At 47.2% G+C, this 18,006-nt stretch overlaps 1 protein-coding gene across 8 annotated transcripts in view; it reads left to right on the top strand.

The window, feature by feature from the left end:
* The window catches only part of MROH7 (maestro heat like repeat family member 7), a 51,661-nt gene that overhangs the window by 2,232 nt on the left and 31,423 nt on the right, over positions 1–18,006 (top strand). For 5 of the 8 annotated variants that reach the window (XM_047723909.1, XM_047723915.1, XM_047723911.1 and 2 more), the window contains exons 2-6: positions 5,856–5,890; positions 6,669–7,975; positions 12,804–12,877; positions 15,948–16,022; positions 17,807–17,886. In XM_047723909.1, coding sequence (XP_047579865.1) covers positions 6,745–7,975; positions 12,804–12,877; positions 15,948–16,022; positions 17,807–17,886 — 1,460 coding nt within the window. In that variant the 5' untranslated portion in view covers positions 5,856–5,890; positions 6,669–6,744. Of the gene's footprint in view, positions 1–5,855; positions 5,891–6,668; positions 7,976–12,803; positions 12,878–15,947; positions 16,025–17,806; positions 17,887–18,006 lie in introns of all 8 variants that reach the window. The other 3 variants (XM_047723912.1, XM_047723910.1, XM_047723914.1) reach the window with 3 other exon arrangements.

Raw genomic sequence — 18,006 nt, 5'->3', positions numbered from 1 at the left:
ATTTATTTGGGAGAGAGAGAGAGAGAGAGAGCATAACCAGAGGGAGAGAAAGGCAGAGAGAGAGAGAAACAGACTCCCTACAGACCAGGGACCCCGCTTGGGGCTTGATCCTGGGTCCCTAGGATCATGGCCTGAGCCAAAGGCAGGTGCTTAACTGACTGAGCTACCCAGGTGCCCCTCTGCTATGACTTCTTTGAATGTTTTCAGTACGCTCTCTTCCTCTGGAACCCTAAGAGTGTTAGATATTTTGTTTTGCACCACAGGTCCCTGAGGTTCTTTTCCTATTTTTTAGTCCATTCTCTCTCTTGCTCAGATTAAGTAAATTTTATTGCTGTCTTCAATTTCACTGATTCTGTCCTCTGCCCCTCCACTCTATTATTGAGCTCACCTAGTAATTTAAAATTTTTTCAGTTGTGTCTTTAAAATAACTTCTATTTTCATTTCAGTTATTGTATTTTTCATAACTTCAATTTCTTGGCTAAAATTTTCTAGTCTTTCATTTGTTTCAGGAGGATTGGTAGTTGCCTGGTGAAGCATTTTTATAATGACAGCTTTTAAATCATTCTTGCAGACTCCAGCATCTGATTCATCTCAGTGTTGGCATTAGGTATTTTTTCTCGAGATGAGATTTTTTCCTGGTTTTTGGTATGGTGGGTAATTTTTGATTGTGTCTTTGATATCTTGGACATTATGTTAAGAGACTTTTGATCCTACTTAAATCTATTTTAGCTGGCAATCAACCTGTTAAGGTTTAGAGTGTAGGTCCTGGCCTGCCTTTATGGACTATAGTTCCAATGGTTGTTTTAAGAGGCTTAGTATGCCTTGTTCTTCTGGCCCTGATGGGGTTCTTGTTCATTCCCAGTGGTACCACCTGCAGGGACAAGACGGTGCTTCCCTTGGCCACCTGTTGTCACTAGGAGACCAGGAGCTGTGGGACCTGGTAAATTCTTTGCCATTGGGTAGAGAGCCCCAAGAGGCAGGGCTCTGCTGACACTGCTCCTGCAGGTAGATTGGCCTGCTGCTGCCCCAGATATAGAATGGGGATTAGAGCTCCCCACCGGGGGCCTGTCTCTTGTTCAGCTTCCCCTACCCTGGTCCTTTGGCCACAGGGAACAGGCTTTTTTTTTCCCTTTGTATGTGTGTATGTACACACATACTCTTGGCAGATCTGTGTCTGTGGGCCTCTCTGGTGCCCAGTCTGGATATACGGGAGATGAAAAGAAAACCCCAAGGAATGCACCCCGTGTCATCTGTCCAGTCCTGAGGTTCCTAGCTAGTCCCTTGCCTTCTTCCTATCTTTCAGAGTCCTTTTATGGTTGTCGGTTGAATCATTTCCAGGATATTTAGTTGTATTTGGAAAGGAGGAGCAGGGAAAAGTGAGTCTATACCCTGTTACCTGGTACATGCATTAAAAAAATTGTGGCATAATGTACGTAGCATAAAATTCACCATTAGTGACATTTAGTACCTTCATAATGTGTGCAACCACCGTCACTATCTAGTTCCCAAACATTTTTGTCACTCCAAAAAGTAAGCCCATACCTAGCAAACAGTCACTTCCCATTCTCTTTCCTTGGTCCCTGGCAACCTCTTTCTGTCTGCCTGAATCTGCTTTTAGTCTCTCTAGATTTGATTATTCTAGATATTTCACACAAGTGGAATCATACAATATGTGGCCTTTATGTCTGACTTCTTTCACTTCACATGGTATTTTCAGTTTGTCCTTACTTAGCGAGTATCAGCATGTGATTCTTTTTTTATGGCTGAATAATATTCCATTGCATGGATAAGCATCTTATTTATCCATTTGCCAGCTCACGGATGAGTGGGTTGTTTCCCCACTTTGGCTCTTGGGAATGTGCTACTGTGGACATTTTGGTACAAGTTTTTGTTGGAACATCCATTTCCAATTCTTTTGAGTGCATAGCTAGGGGTGGAATTGCTGGATCCTAACTTCTTGAGGTAGCACCAGCCTGGTTTTTACAGAGGCTAAACTATTTTACCTTCCTATCAGCACTGTTTGAGGCTGTCAATTTTCTGTATCCTTGTCAACACTTGTTATTTTCTTTTTTTTAACTTTAAACTTAATTTTTTAATTTTTAAAAATTAAATTTTAAATTAAAAAATTTTTAACTTTTTTTTTAACTTTTTGTTTATTTTAAAAGTAATCTCCATGCCCAATGTGGGGCTCAAACTCATGACCCCGAGATCAAGAATCATATGCTCTGCTGACTGAGCCAGAAGGTGCCCCTTGTTATTTTCCATTTTAAAAATTATAGTGGGGGGGCGCCTGGGTGGCTCAGTGGGTTAAGCCGCTGCCTTCGGCTCAGGTCATGATCTCAGGGTCCTGGGATCGAGTCCCGCATCGGGCTCTCTGCTCAGCAGGGAGCCTGCTTCCCTCTCTCTCTCTCTCTGTCTGCCTCTCCGTCTACTTGTGATTTCTCTCTGTCGAATAAATAAATAAAATCTTTAAAAAAAATAAAAATTATAGTGGGTATAAAGTAATATTCCATTATGGATTTGATTTGCATCTTCCTAAGGACTAATGATGAGCATATTTTTGTGTGCTTGTTAAATATTTGTATATCTTCTTTGGAAAAGTGTTGAATTCAAGTCTCATTTACCCATTTTTAAAAATGGATTGCTTGCCTTTTGGTTATCGAGTTTTAAGAGTTCTTTATATATTCTGGGGGTGTCTGGGTGGCTCAGTCAGTTAAGTGGCCGACTCTTGATCTCAGCTCAGATCTTGATCTCAGGGTTGTGATTTCAAGACCCACGCTGGGCTCCATGCTGGGCATGGAGCCTCTTTAAAAAAAAAATAAAGTTCTTTATATATTCTGGTTACTGGGCTCATCAGATATATGACTTATAAATATTTTCTCTCATTATGCAGGTTGTCTTTTCACCTCTTGATGGTGTCGTTTGATGCACAAGTGTTTTAATTTTGATGATGCCTAATTTACTTTTTTTCTTTTGTTGCTTGTGCTTTTGGTGTCACATCCAAGAAACCAGATCTAAGGTTGTGAAGATTTACCCACATATTTTCTTCTAAGAGTTTTATAATTTAACTTTGACATTTAGGTCTTCATTTCTTTTCGAGTTAATTTTTATATATAGTGTGAGGTAGGGGTCCAATGTCATTTTTTTGCCTATTGAAACCTGGTAGTCCTACCACCGTTTGTTGAAGAGACTATTCCACCTCCAATGAATGGAATTGGCATCCTTGTCAAAAATTAATTGACCGTGGATGCATACGTTTATTTCTGGACTCTCAGTTCTATTCCATTCATCTGTATGTCTAGCCTTACGTCAGCACCACATGGCTGAATGCAATTTTAAAGGCGGATATGTGCAGCTCAATTTGTAAAATGGTGTGTTGGGAGCAGTCCCTACATACAGGGGTCTTAGGCAATGGGATCTGCTCTAGGGTCTGGAAAGGGTGATGGAGACAGGGGGAGATATTTGGGAGCTTTTCTGGAACCAGAGTTGGCTGAACTTGGCCAAAATTGGATGCAGCTGGTGAGAAAGAGAGTAGTCAAGGATGATATCATTCCTGGATTGTATAGTAGTGCCAGTTTCTAGAAATGGAAGAGAATAGGAAGTTCTGATATAGGGGAAGGTGCCCTGATGTCAGATGTGTGTGTGCACACACAGATGTGTGGGTGCATACTTACAAGTACTTAACACGTTCCAGGCCCATATAGCTGATAAGTGTGTTCTCCATGAGGACCTAGAAGATCCACTGATAGTTACACCCCTGGAGAGCTCCAGCAACCCTTTTTCAAGGCCTGGAAGGGTTCATGGAGGAGAGAGGATGGGAATCCATCAATGATTCTCTCAGTCTTAGATAGGATCAGCTAGTTGCTTTATACCTTTCCTCTGCCCTCCCTATTTGGGGCCCCAGAACTTGGGAAGCAAAGGCCAGTAGGTAGCTTGTGGCTGCCGAGTCAGTACTGAGCTCCTTTGGCTCTGCAGTGTCCCACCCAAGCCCGGCAACAACCACCACTCTTCCCAATGCACGATGTCCCTTTGGTGGAGGGTGAGACTTGGGCTGCCCCAGTCACTGGCAGGTGGCCCTGAAGCCTTGCCTGTTTGTTGCAAGATGAAAGAAGAGGATGAGGGAAAGAAGAGGGGGAAAAGTGGGGGAGATCTGTTCATTTCTCACGGAAGAGGGAGGGTCAGCTAGGGTTGAGAGCTGTAGCTTTCTGCCCGGGAGCCTGTACTACACACCTGCTCTGTTAGAGGGATGGAGTGTTAGAGGGATGGGGATTGTTCTCTTCCACAGCCCAAACCATGGAGGCCTTCGAAAATCCAACACATGGCCTCAGAGGCTGCACCTGGTGCATATTTTTCCAGGTTGAACGCCTCTCTTTGATAACTATGGTGTGTGCATGTGTGTATGCACGTGCGCACACACACGCATACCCACAGGTGGGAGGGGTGATGAAGGGAAGATCCAGGGTTTTTTGGAGATGGAAGATTTTTTTTAGCTCTTCTTTAAGTCAAAGAAGACAAAACTGTGAACACAAATTAAGTATAGTGCACTTGGAAAGGGGGTATGTAGGCCAGGAGTCCTGAATTTTTTAATTCCATTAGCTTCAGGGTCCAATCAGCTCTGGGGCTGAGGCAGGATGTGAAACTATTCATGATCTGCTTGCTTGGAATGAAGGCAGCTCTCACTGGGCTCTGAGCACCTTACTCCTCTCTGCCCGCAGTGCCTGGCAAAGAGTAATGGAAAGGTAGCTTTCATTTAGAGAGGACCTTCGGTAGCCTGCGTGTTTTGTGTTGGGCACTGAAACCACCACCACCATGGATGGCAGGCTTGATTCTTCCTGTGTTAGAGATGAGCAGGATGAGGGCCAGATGGGGAAAGTCTCCTGCCCAGGCTCACTCAGACTAGTAAGAAGTTGAACTGGGACGGAATCCAGAGCCATATGACTCCAAATCTATGGTCTTTCCAAAGCCAAGCTATAAAGATGCAGAGCAAAATTTACAGAATGAGTAAATGAGTTAGTGAATGAGTTAGTGTGTGAATGAATAATAAATGAATGAGTGATGAAATGAGCTAGCGAATGAATGAGTGAATGAAGAAGACATAAAAAGAGGAAGCAAGTAGCTTATTTACCGAACAGTTTCTGTGTGCCAGGTGCTGTGCTAGACTCTCAGAGACCTTGCTACCTAGTGGAGAGACCAGATATTATTATGCGCCAACAAGGGAGAAGTGGACAAGATACCCTGGGAACTTACAAGTGGACCTCACCTTTCCAGGGGAACTGGAAGGCTCTTAAGTTGAAATTTGAAGGGAGAAGCCATAGGTGCTAGCCAGGGAAGGAGTCTGGAGAAGGGTGTGCCCAACTCCTGGAAGACCCAGACCGAACCCGGGAGCCTGGCTCTTTGGAGAAACACAAAAGCGTTGAGTGGTTGTGGCATGGAGTGGGGAAGGGAGTATGAAGGGGTAAGAAGTGAAAGGGGCAATAAGACCAGACACAGAAGGCCGTTTTAGGTCCTGCTGAGAGTTAGGGACACTGTCCTGAAGACAGTGGGAAAAGTTGGGGAGGAGTTAGGTGGGTATGAGGCAATAAAGAGAGGGTCTTGACTTCCCTGAGTGCTGGTAGGGTGGGTGACATTCTTTTCCTTGACCTCTATTTCCTTAAGTATATAATGGGGCATTAATATCTAACTTGAGGACTTCATGTGTGTGTGTGTGTGTGTGTGTGTGTGTGTGTGTGTGTGTGTGTGTGTGTGTGTAGGGCAGATTTGCTTAGCATATGTGCATGCCTGGCCTGTAGACTTTGCTCAGCAATCACTGAGAAAACACACTTCAGCTGTCTCGGTCTTCTTCTGTCTCCTCCCAGGGGCCCAGTCCTGCTTAAGAACACCATGAATGCAGGTGAGCTGTCCCAATGGTTCCAACGGGGAGAGGAGCCCAAGTGTGGGAGTGGGGTAGGGTGCGGGGAGGGTTTGGGAGTTCACCCAGCAGCTGGATTGCTGGTGTGAGGCGGCTCTGGTCTTGTGGCCTGCCCCCCGGTTCTCTTCCAGGTAGCCTGCCTCCCCCAGAATAAGCAAACTGTCAAGGCCAGTGGGTAGCTCTGCCAGGGGCTGCTTTGAAAATCTAGTGCCACAGCTGTCTGCAGAGTAATTCTAGAAATTTAGGCTGGAAGTTGGCTAACCCCTAAAGGGGGTCCTCCCTGCCCTTTTCTACCTTGGTCTAGTATTTATGGACTTCCCACTGGGTGCTAGAGGCTGGGGATGTCCCAGGGACCTAAGATGAGCATGGTTCTTGCTACCTCTATCAGAGGCTAGATCATGAAATGGGGCACTGGAATAAAGTAGGATGAATATTTTGCTGGGAGGAGTGGGCTTGGCAAAGGACAGCACGAGGAGGTTCCAAGCCAAGAGAATTGCATGGGTTAAGGGCAGAATGCTGAGAAGGAGGCAGGGTGTGGTCAGAGAAACAAGGTGGGGGGGGGGATGAGGATCTGGCTGGGACCCAGAGCTCAAGGGGTGGGGCTGTGTAGATGGAGCTGGAAAGGTGGGCTGGGTGTGCTCACGACGGACCTGGGAAGTCCTGCAAGGGTTTTCATCCTAAGGATAGTGGGGAGCCGTGGAAAGGTTTTAAGCATGACTTAGAAGGTGAAGCACGCTGAATTTGCCTTTTTCCCTCCCAGGAGCATTGCAGGGGGCTCAACAGTTGGCTATTGGAGAGAAGGGAGCAGCGGCATTGAGAGACTGCCAGACTGGGGCATGGCCCTGAGCCCAGGGGCTAGTGTGGTCCTCCGTGAAAACCTGGAAATGACACCTAGTCTCAGCATCACCGAGGTCACAGATGTAGGCTCTGGTACCATCTCTGGGCCCCACTCAGACATGGGCCTTGTTCCTGTCATGAGCCCACCTCCGAATCCTAGCTCAGCCCTTATTCCAGAACTTAATCCAAGTCAGAGTCCCGTGTCAGAGGAGATCCCTGGCCTGGTGACTGGTAACACCCCCAGGCCTGTTGACAGCTGGGCTGTGGGTCCCGCCTCCCTCCAGATCACCACTTCCCACTCAGGTGAAGTCCTGGGCGTGAGTTCAAAATATGTCTCCAGGTCTAACTCCCAGAAGGCCATAAGTCTAGTCTCAAACCTCGTTCTGAGCCCCAGCTCTACTGGGACCCAGGGTCTGAGCTCAGGGAGCCACACAGGGCCCAATTCTAAGGAGGCCTTCAACACCCACTCAAGCCAGAGTTTTGATTTGGGTCAGAGTAACTCCAATCCTTCCAGGCCTGAAGCAGACACATTTATAAGGCCCTATTCAAGAGAAGCCTTGGTTGTGGGCCAGTGTGTCTCCAGGCCAGGCTCGAAAGCACTCCTTATTCCAGCCTCAAACTCTCCTCTGGACCCAGACACCAACCAGATACTTGGTGTGGGCTCAAGAAACACCTCCAAGCCAGACCTGCATGCAGCTCGAGGTTCCAGTGGGACCCTGATCCCAGATGTCGACGAGACCATCACTGTGGTATCACATAAGATCTCCGGGTCTGTGGCAAAGGGAACCTTTGGTGCAGCCTGGAAAACGAGCTCCAAGGAAACCATCAACGTGGCTTCCAGTGGCAATCCCAGGTCTGACTTGAACATGACCATCACTCAGGCCTCATGCTTGACCCTGATTCCTGGCCCCAATGACGGTATCAGCCTGCACTCCAGCACCCATGGACCCAACCCCACCCTTTCTCCACCCTCGTGCATGACCCTGCTCCTGGGCTCCAATGAGACTGTCAGCCTGGGCTCCAGCCTCATCTTCAGTGACACCTCCACCCTGACACTGAGCAGCCAGCAGGATTACTCTGAGGGCAACAGCATCCACACCATACCCTTGGATGAGAATCTGGGGAGCTGGGGCGAGATGGTCACCACTGAGACAGGTCAGTTCCCGCTGGGGTTCCCCACCTGTGCCACCACAAACGAAGACACCAAAGCCTTCCAAAGCATCCCAGAGGGTGAGTACAGCAGGGGTGACAGCCCCAGAGAGGGCACTACCCGGGAAGAATTTTGTATTCAGACTCATGGGGCAAGGAGGCTAGAGAAGAGGAGTGGAAAGAGGAAGGAACAGCATATAGTGGGGAAGGAACAGCATAAAGTGGGGGAAGGAACAGCATGCAGTGGACAGCATGCAATGTATTAATTAAACACAAGAAATCCAGCGCTCAGCCTCTGCTTGCTGTGTTACTTGGGACAAGCTGCTTAATCTCCCCAAGCTTCAATTTCCCTGACTGAAATATCTCCATATCATAATGCATTATTATGTCCAAAATATGAGGCACATAACTAACTATGCGTTTCTTTCAAACTGTATGCCTCTTTCTTTCCAGTTAAATTTCAGACCTGGCTTCTCAGGTTCAAGTTTGACCAACGGAGCAGGCAGGCTCTAGGCTCAGCTCACCTCTGTTGAGTGTCTGCTGTCCTCACTTAAGTGAAGCCTTAAGTCCTGTCTGGAGCCTGCCCCTCACTCAGCTGGGATACACAGGAGTTCTGTAAATTAATCCCTTACCGACTTTTGATATTGTAAAGATCTTTTCCCAGTTATTTATATCTCCAAATATTTTTGTTTGTTCATGCATCAATACCATATTGTGATTTTTAAAAATATACCACGGCTTTGTAAATCTGTATTTACAAAGGTACAATAGGTATCTGGTAGGATGAGAATTCCTCTTTGAAGTTCTTCTCAGAATTATTCTGAGGACAATAGCATCCGCACTTTGCCTTGGAGGCTATTAATAGACCCTCATTTTTCCATAAACATTTTATTTAAAAACTTTAAATTTATTTAAAAATTTTAAAGATTTTATTTTTAAGTGATCTCTCCACCCCACATAGAGCTTGAACTCACAATCCCAAAATAGAAGCTCATATCATAAAGCAACAACCCCCAGCCCTCTCTCTCCAGGCTCTGCTAAACTCTAATTTCTTTCTCTGAATTTGCCTACTCTAGAGATATCATGGAAGTGAAATCATATACTATTTGACCTTTTGTGTCTGGTTTATTTCATTTGCCCTACATTCATCTATGCTGTATCGTGAATCACTACTTTCTTTTTATGGTTGAATAAAATTCCAAGATCTGTACCACATTTTATTTAGGCCATTTCCCCTTGGATGGACGCTTGGGTTGTTTCCACTTTTTGGCTCTTGTGACTAATGCTGCAATTATAAACACCAGTGGGCAAGTACCTGTTTGAATCCTTCTTTTCAAGTCCTTTAGATATACACCTAGGAGTGGATTTGCTGGATCATCTGGTCATTCTGTCTTTAGCTTTTTGAGGAATTGCTAAGCCACTTCCCAGAGCAGCTGTACTATTTTGCATTTCCACTAGCAATGTACAAGGGTTCCAGCTTCTACACTACTAATCTCTCCTTGTCAGCACTTGTTATTTTCCTTTCTTTGAAAATACTTTTATTATAGACATTCTAAAGGCTGTAAAGTGGTGTCAAATCGAGGCTTTGATTTGCATTTCCCTAATGATGACTGATGTTGAGCATCTTTTCATATGCTTATTGGCTGCTTGTATATCTTTGGAGAAATGGGTGTTTAAGTCTTTTGCCCCTTTTCAAATTTGGTTGGTTGTTTCTTGTTGTTGAGTTTTAGAAGCTCTTTATATATTCTGGCTACTAATTTTTTTAATCAGATATAGATTTGCAAATATTCTCTCCTATTCTGTGAGTTGTCTTTTCATTCTCTTGGATAGTGTTCTTTTTTTTTTCCCCCAAAAGATTTATTTATTTATTTATTTGAGAGTGAGTGCATGCATATGTCCATGAGCAGGGTAGGGGGTCAGAAGAGGAGGGAGAGGGATAAACAGACCCTGCCCTGCATTCTGAGCCGCTCACAACCCTGTAATCATGACCCGAGCTGAAATCAAGAGTCTGATGCTTAACTGACTGAGCCACCCAGGTACCCTGGTAGTGTTGTTTGACACACAAAAATGTGCAATTTTGATGAAGTCTGGTTTATTTTTTCCTTTATTGTCTTGGTCTTTTGGTGTTGTATTCATGAAATTATTGTCATATCCAATGTCATGAAGGTTTCCTCCTATGCTTGCTTTGAAAGGTTTTACAGTTTTAGCCTTTAATCTTTGTCTTTGAGGCAGTTTTCATATATAGTGTGAGGTGGGGATCCAGCTTCATTCCTTTACATGTGGAAATCCAGTCTTCCCAGAACCATTTGTTGAAAAGGCCATCATTTTCCCACTGAATGCTCTTGGCACCCTTGTCAAAAATCAGTTGACTACATTCATCTCTGGGCTTTCTATTTTATTCCATTGGTCTATATGTCTGCCCTAATGCCAAGACCACACTGTCTTGATTACTATAGCTTTGCAGTAAGTTTTGAAATCAGGAAGTATGATGTGAGTCCCCTAACTTTGTTTGTTTTTTCAAGATTATTTTGGCTAGGAGCGCCTGGGTGGCTCAGTGGGTTAAGCCTCTGCCTTTGGCTTAGGTCATGGTCTCAGGGTCCTGGGATTGAACCCCAAATCGGGCTCTCTGCTCAGTGGGGAGCCTGCTTTCCCCTCTCTCTCTGCCTGCCTCTCTGCCTACTGGTGATTTCTGACAAAGAAATAAATAAAGGCCTTTAAAAATATATTATTTTGGCTATTTAGGGTCAATATTTGCTTTTTTTTTTTCTTTCTTTTTTTAATCTTTATTTACTGGGTGCCTGGGTGGCTCAGTCAGTTAAGCATCTGCCTCTCCCTCAGGCCATGATCTCAGAGTCCCAGGTTGGAGTCCTACATCAGGATTCCTGCTCAGCAGGGAGTCTGTTTCTCTTTCTGACCCTCCCCCAACTCCTGCTTTCTCTCTCACTCTCTCTCTCTCTCTGTCAAATAAGTAAATAAAATCTTTAAAAAAATAGTTTTATTTAGTTAAGTAATCTCTATACTCCATATGGGGCTCGATTTGACCCTGAGATCAAGAGTCACCTGCTCTTCTGATTGCAGCTAGGTGCCCCCAATCTTTGCTTTTTAATAGGAACATTCTGTCCATTTGCATTTTTTAAAGATTTTATTTATTTGAGAGAGAGAGAATAAGCAGGGCAAGGAGCAGAGCGAGAGGGACAAGCAGACTCCGCCCCTGAGCTTGGAGCCTGAGTGGGAGGTCATCCCACAACCCTGAGGTCATTATGGGAGGTGAGGAGAAACCAAGAGTCAACGCTCAACCAGCTGAGCCACCCAGGCATCCCTTGTCCATTTGCATTTGTAAAGACAAAATGTTTTCAGGGAACAGACCCTATATCAGTAGAATATGTAAAGTGTACTAAGAATCTCAAATACAGCTCCATGAGTATTTACATATGTATGCAAGTTGGTAACCATGCAGAGAACAAGACTGAGATCTTTCCCAGCAGCCCAGAAGTGTCCCCTGTGACCTTTCCCATTCAATACCCGGTCTCCTGGGGCTAGGCTTTCTCAACCTTGGTGCTCCTGATGTTTTGTGTCGGATAATTCTTTGCGGCATGGATGTGGGTGTGGAGGGGCTGGTCTGTGCTTTGTAAGATGGATACCCTGACTGTCCCCGGTAGACGCTTGTGGCACTACCCGATGTTTGTAATAGATGTTGTGTGGAGAGGTACGCGGAGACTATGTAAACATCCCATTTCCCATCAAACTTTCAGCTATTTGTGTACTTGTTTATATTAGTACAGACTCATGATTCCTTAGGTCATTCAAGGAACTGTAATCTGTCGCTACTGCTGTTTATCGTGATCCTCAAATCGTCCCCAGTTTGGCCAGTGGGATCCCCTTTAAGCGAGCTTTCACGTCCCGTTGACATGTCCCCATCATTCTTGGAGCTCTCTTGTTTTCTGCTACCAGATGTTTCGGGCTCATTCTGTATGTTCTTGCCCAAATCCCAGACTCAGCCATTTCTCCGAGGAGGCTTGTATCTTTTAGTGGAAAAGGGAACCTAGGAGACGAGATCTTGAAGCAAGCGATGTTCACAACTATTGGTGTCTCTGCTTTTCCCTATTGGCTCCATCCTCCCGAAGCCCCAGTGGCCGAGATGGTCCCTCAGAAGGAAAGAGACCTATTTTCTTTTGGGTTCCCCTCAGTCTCTTTAATAAGGGGCTCTATCAGCCCTGTTCAGTGTGGTGGGGGGCATGGGATGCTTTTATTGGTCAAACCTGGGTTCCAGTCCCACCCCTACCTGAAGAAGAGGTGATGTGTGTGCTTGCATAATCCAGCTTCTCTAGATCCAGGGAAAGGGTAGCCCACAGAGAAGAAGGGCCTCTTTCACCAGAAAGAAAGATGAGGAAATCCAGGGCTGACAAAACAGATATTTACTATTATAAATCAGAGTTTAATTATATGTTGTGGTAGCAGCTCTTTAACCCTGAAGGTCAGGGAGGCCTCTCCAAGCAGTGGCAGACAGGCAGAAATTTGAAGGAAGGGAGCCCTAGCTGGGCAATGGGGTGTGGTAGTGGAAGCGTCCAGGTAGAGGAGACCACCTGTGCAAAGGCCCTGAGGGAGAAGGTTGTCCTGGCCCGGAAGGAGGGCTGAGGCCAGAGCATGGCGAGCGAGAGGAGAGCAGCAGGAGACAGGCTGGGGAGGTGGGCAGCGGTCCCAGATCAGGCAGGGACTTGACGGCGCTGACAAGGATGGTGGCTTTATGCTCAGTGGAATGAGGTGCCACTGAAGGCATTTGAGGAAGGTAGCTCAGTCTGGCAGCTAGGGGCATAAGGATTGGAGGGGGCCAGTGGGGGAGGGGAGACAGGGCAGTGGTGCCAGATCTTTACCTTCCCTCTTGTCTCCTCATTGAAACTGTGACATTCAGGAATCTTCGATGAAGTGACCTCATGCCTGGTGAAGGTGCCAGGGAAGAGAGATGATGACAACAAGATGGCTCTGGTAGGCTTCCTGTCCAAGTCCCAGTGGACTTTCCTGGGGTACCCCTTCCCCCTCCTCCTCCTCCACTCTGCAGCCCCAGTGGTTCCTGTTTCTCTGCCCGGCTCTTCTCCATGGGATTCGCCACCATCTGGTATACACTGTGCTTTACTAGTTCACCTTGGTTTTTGTTAGCCTCTCACACTGGAATGTATCCTCCATAAATCAAGGATTTTTTTTTTAGAGAGAGGGGAACACACACGAGTGGGGGGAGAGGAGCAGATAGAAGGAGAGGGAGAAGCAGACTCCTCTCTGAGTAGAGAGCCTGAGTTGGCCTTGATCCCAGGACCCCGAGATCCTGACCTGAGCCAAAGGCAGACGCTTAACCAACTGAGCCACCTAGGTGCCCCCTGAACCAGGAATTTTGGTCTGTCTTACTCTCAGCTCTATTCCCAGCATCTAGAATGGTGCCTGGAACATTATAGGTGCTCAACAAAGGTTTTTTAAGCAACTGAATCAATTGTGAGAGGATCTCTAAAAGGGGAAGAAAGGTTAGAAATGCCCCTTTTCAGGACACAGTCCCAGCCCAGGTCTTGGGTCAGGAGGCCAGAGAAAGCCAACACCCATATGACTTGGTGAAGGCCAGTGGGGGCAGACTGGACAGGCTGGTGGATGTGAGTGTGAACACACCCATAGTCAGGGAGACTGGCTGGTGGATGGAGCCCAGAGGTGGGATCCACCCAGGGCCTGCCCTGCGGGAGGGAGGCTCTGCCCTCAGGCTGCTTCAGAGGCAAACTCCAGTCCCTGGAGTGCCCCAGGGTGGGGCATGGGGACAGGGTGCCAGGACTAATATAAGAGGTCTGGCATTTTAGGAAAATCCATCCTCATCCCATGGCTTTCCTTTGGTTGTCTACCTTGCTCTTGCCACACTGGCCTTTCTCGGTTTCTCACACATGGCATACTCATTCCTGCCCCAGGGCCTTTGCACTTGTCTTTTCTGCCAGTAAGTTTCTTTGCAGCTACAAAATGGGTGTAATAAAGTTGAAGTGGAGGCCTGTGTTAATGTATGCACAACACTGAGCACAGTGCCTGCAACAAATAGAGTTTATTACTAGAGTTATTCAACTCATTTTGTTGAGTCCCTACTATGTGCAAGGCATTGTTTCAGGTACTAGAGATATAACAGTGAAGTAACAGTCTAGATTGGGGAAATAGGCAGAATTTCCTCTAGTTCTTTACATGGTTACCTCCCCCCACCCTTTTTTTAATGGTTACCTCTTTGTTGTCATTCAGGACTCAACCCAAACATTGGCTCTTCTGAGAGGTCTCCCATGACTATTCAGTCTATTAGCTATCCCTCTATCATCACTTTGGCAGTTTAAGTTATCAGTAGTTATTTAGCAAACCACCCCAAAACTTAGTGGTCTAAAAGTTCACTCTGCTGGGGGAATAAGGACTAAGGGGCCCAATTTCTCCTGATCCTGAAATTTTTGAAAAATTTTAATTTTTATTTATTTTTAACTGAAGCATATACAATATTGTAAGTGAATATAGTATTATGTTCGTTTCAGGTGTACCACATAGTGATTCAGCATTTAAATAGAGGAACGAGAGATCACCAGGATAAATCTAGCTACCATCTGTCACCATACAAAGCTGTTAAAATATTATTAACTATATTCCCTATGCTGTACATTGCATCCTTGTGTCCTAATTGTTTTATAATGGGATGTTTGTACCTTTTAATTCCCTTCTCCTGTTTTGCCCAGCCCTGCCCCATCTCCCGTTCTCTTTGGCAACCACGAGAACATTTTCTGTACCTATGAATCTGTTTTGTTTGTTCATTTGTTTTGTTTTTCATGTCCCACATGTAGGTGAAATTGTATGGTATTTGTCTTTCTCTGTCTAACTGATTTCACTTAGCATTATATCCTCTAGGCCTATCCATGTGGTTGTAAGGGGCAAGATCTCATTCTTTTTTATGGCCATGTTATATTCCTCTGTGTGTGTGTGTATGTGTGCAGATCTCACATACCTTCTCTATCCACTCATCTATCAGTGGACACTCAGGTTGCTTCTGTATCTTGACTGGTGTGAATAATGCTGCAGTCAATGGTAGAGCCCACACCTTTTAGAATGAGTGCTTTGTTTTCTTCAGCTAAATGGACTTGCTGGATTGTGTGACAATTCCAAAACTGTCTGGGCTCAGTGAGGTGGCTCTTCTGCTCTCTGTGCTATAGCCTGAGGTTACCCGGGAGCAGGGGCTGGAATGTCCAAGATGACCCTCGCCTTCCACATGGCATCATCGTCCCATATCTAGCCCAGCTTCCTTGTGGCATGGTGGCTGGGTCCCAGAAGGAAAAGGCAGCCAGTTCCCTGAAGGGCTAGGCCAGGAATTGGCACATCATCACTTCATGGCCTTCTGTTGATCTAAGCAGGCCCTAAGATGAGCCCCGATTCAAGGGCTCTCTGTCCTCTTGATTGCGATGGCCAAGAACGTGTGGCCTCTCGCACCCACCACACTGCCCGTTGGGTTCACTTGCTTTTGCTTTCTTCCCTGGATGAAGTTAGTTTATCTATTTCATGAGTTTTGTTCTTCTGCCCTAAGATGATGAGAACGCATAGATTAATTGGACATTAGTGAAGGTATTCCCTCTCTCAGCTGGTGGGACACCTTGACCTGACTAGAATGTGCCCTTAAGAGTGGGTAATAGAAAGCCCTTGAAAGGTATCACTCATGGTGGGATTTCGGCGGGAGGTGACAGTACCGATTCTGTCCCCTCAGTTCCTGCCTCCTCTCCCCCAAGAGAGGGAGACCAGAGAGGGGGAGTGCTTTGCAGGGCCTGAAATCTGGTCCTCCTCCAAATACCCCCCTTCAGGGATTATCCAACCCCTCCCCCACTGCCACCACAGCCTTCCCGAATCTGTACCCCACCCCAAGTGTCGCCGTGGTTTCTCATTTCTCTGGAGCCCATGCTGGGGGCTGGCAGCTGGGGACAGGCTGGCCTTGTATGGTGGGGATGTGCGGGCCAGCCCTGAGGGCAGGGGTCCTTGTGACTCTCACCCTGTGGTTTTGCCCTCTGCTGCCTCCTAGGTGGAGAATGTCATCGCCCTCCAGAAACGCCAGGAAGGGGAAGGCGAGAAGAAGACCATGATGAAGAAGATGATGGTGTGGGAACCCTGTGCGGGCCTGTGGCATTGGGTGGGGAGGAGATGGGTGTCCTGGTCTGCCCAACGGACGAGACAAAGCTTGAGGTGGTAGGAGGACAGAGATGGGGGCAGGACACTTGGATGTGAGCTGCGGTCCACCTCTAACTGCCCTCCACCCCGCTGAGGGAGCTCAAGCCCTTTTCCTTCTGTGAGCCTGGCTCTTCTCATCTCCTCAGTACCTGTGGTAATAATGCCTGTGCGTGGGCTCTCTTCTTGGGAGGATGTAACCCAGTGGTTAGATCACTGTAGAGCCCAAGCCCCTGTGAACAGTTGTGACTGTTTAATACATTCTTGTTCCAGAAACTCCTCCTGGTGGGAAACTTTCAAGAGTTTCCTTATTATTTGGCAAAATACATTCACTTCCCAGTTATCCACCGGAATGGTTTGGGCCGCTGAAGTCCCCAAATTATATTTAGCTTTGCGTCCGTTAAAGAGAGCAAATCCTTGGGATGCCTGGGTGGCTCAGTTGGTTAAGCAGCTGCCTTCGGCTCAGGTCATGATCCCAGCATCCTGGGATCGAGTCCCGAATCGGGCTCCTTGCTCGGCAGGGAGCCTGCTTCTCCCTCTGCCTCTGCCTGCCATTCTGTCTGCCTGCACTCGCTCTCTCTCTGACAAATAAATAAAATCCTTAAAAAAAAAAAGAGAGAGCAAATCCTTGCCTTTGATAACTTCATTCAACCAACATTAATTGAGCCCCTATTGTGTGTAGATGGGAGATCAAAAGTGAGAAGTAATTATTAGGACGTTTTAATTTTATTATTTATTTAAAAGATTTTATTTATTTACTTGACAGAGAGAGATCACAAGCAGGCATAGAGTCAGGCGGTGGGGGGTGGGGGGGGAAGCAGGCTCCCCGCTGAGCAGAGAGACTGACGCGGGGCTCGATCCCAGGACCCTGAGATCATGACCTGAGCTGAAGGCAGAGGCTCAACCCACTCAGCCACCCAGGCACCCCTTTATTTATTTTTAAGATTTTATTTATTTGAGAGAGAGAGTGCACAAGCATGGGGGGCGGGCAGGGTGGGGTGTGTGGAGCAGCAGGCAGAGGCAGAGGGAGAAGCAGGCTCCCCCTAGAGCAAGGACCCCAATGTGGGGGCTCAATCCCAGGACCCTGGGATCAGGGCCTGAGCCACAGGCAGAGGTTCAACCCACTGAGCCACCCAGGTGCCCTTTATTTTTAAAGAATTTATTTATTTATTTGAAAGAAAGAGAAAGTGCACGCGCAAGCTGAGGGAGGGGCAGAGGGAGAGGCGAGCAGACTCAGCACCAAGCAGAGAGCCCGACAGGGGGCTTGATCCCAGCACCCTGAGATCATGACCTGAGCTGAAGGCAGACGCTTAACTGACTGAGCCATTCAGGCGCCCTTAGGACAATTTAAAAGGAATTCAAGAGGTCCCCCTTCCAGAGCCACTCATGGTGGTTTTTTTGCTTTGGGCCAGCCCATGGCTTAAATATATCTCCTTGCCACGGGGCTGCTGAAGCAGTTCTTGCTGGGCCCTGCGTGCGGGGTGCTGCTGGTTAAGGTGTGGTGTGTATTTGGTGGCCTTGAACTGAGCCCAGGACCGGGTTTGAGCCATGAGCCAGCTCTCCCCAGAGGAGGCCCTGCATGGTGTGGAAGTGGGGAGTTCTGTCCAGGCCGAGGGGCTGGCAGAGCCCCGCGCCCTGTGAGGAACAGTGGCCTCGGTCCTGGTGGTCTGCAGGGGACTTGCCCCCTCATTGGCCCCTCTGTGGTCCCCTGTCCAGAGGCAGATCCAGGAGGAGCCACTGGATTCCCTCTCAAGCACTGTCCGCTGGAAAGCCATGGAGACCCTGACCCAGCTGAGGTGTCCACAGACCCCTCCCCTAACCCCAGCCCTTTCCCTTCTTCCCTGGGCTCCACCTGTCTCCTCTGGGGCCTGTCCTCAGTGCCCCACCCACTCCTGGGCCTTTTCCTCTCCTCAGGC

This window comes from Lutra lutra, chromosome 4 (genome assembly GCF_902655055.1).
Source record: "Lutra lutra chromosome 4, mLutLut1.2, whole genome shotgun sequence".
NCBI lineage: Eukaryota > Metazoa > Chordata > Mammalia > Carnivora > Mustelidae > Lutra > Lutra lutra.
The sequence above is the reverse complement of the archived record's forward strand: the minus strand, read 5'-3'. Positions and strand labels throughout refer to the sequence as shown.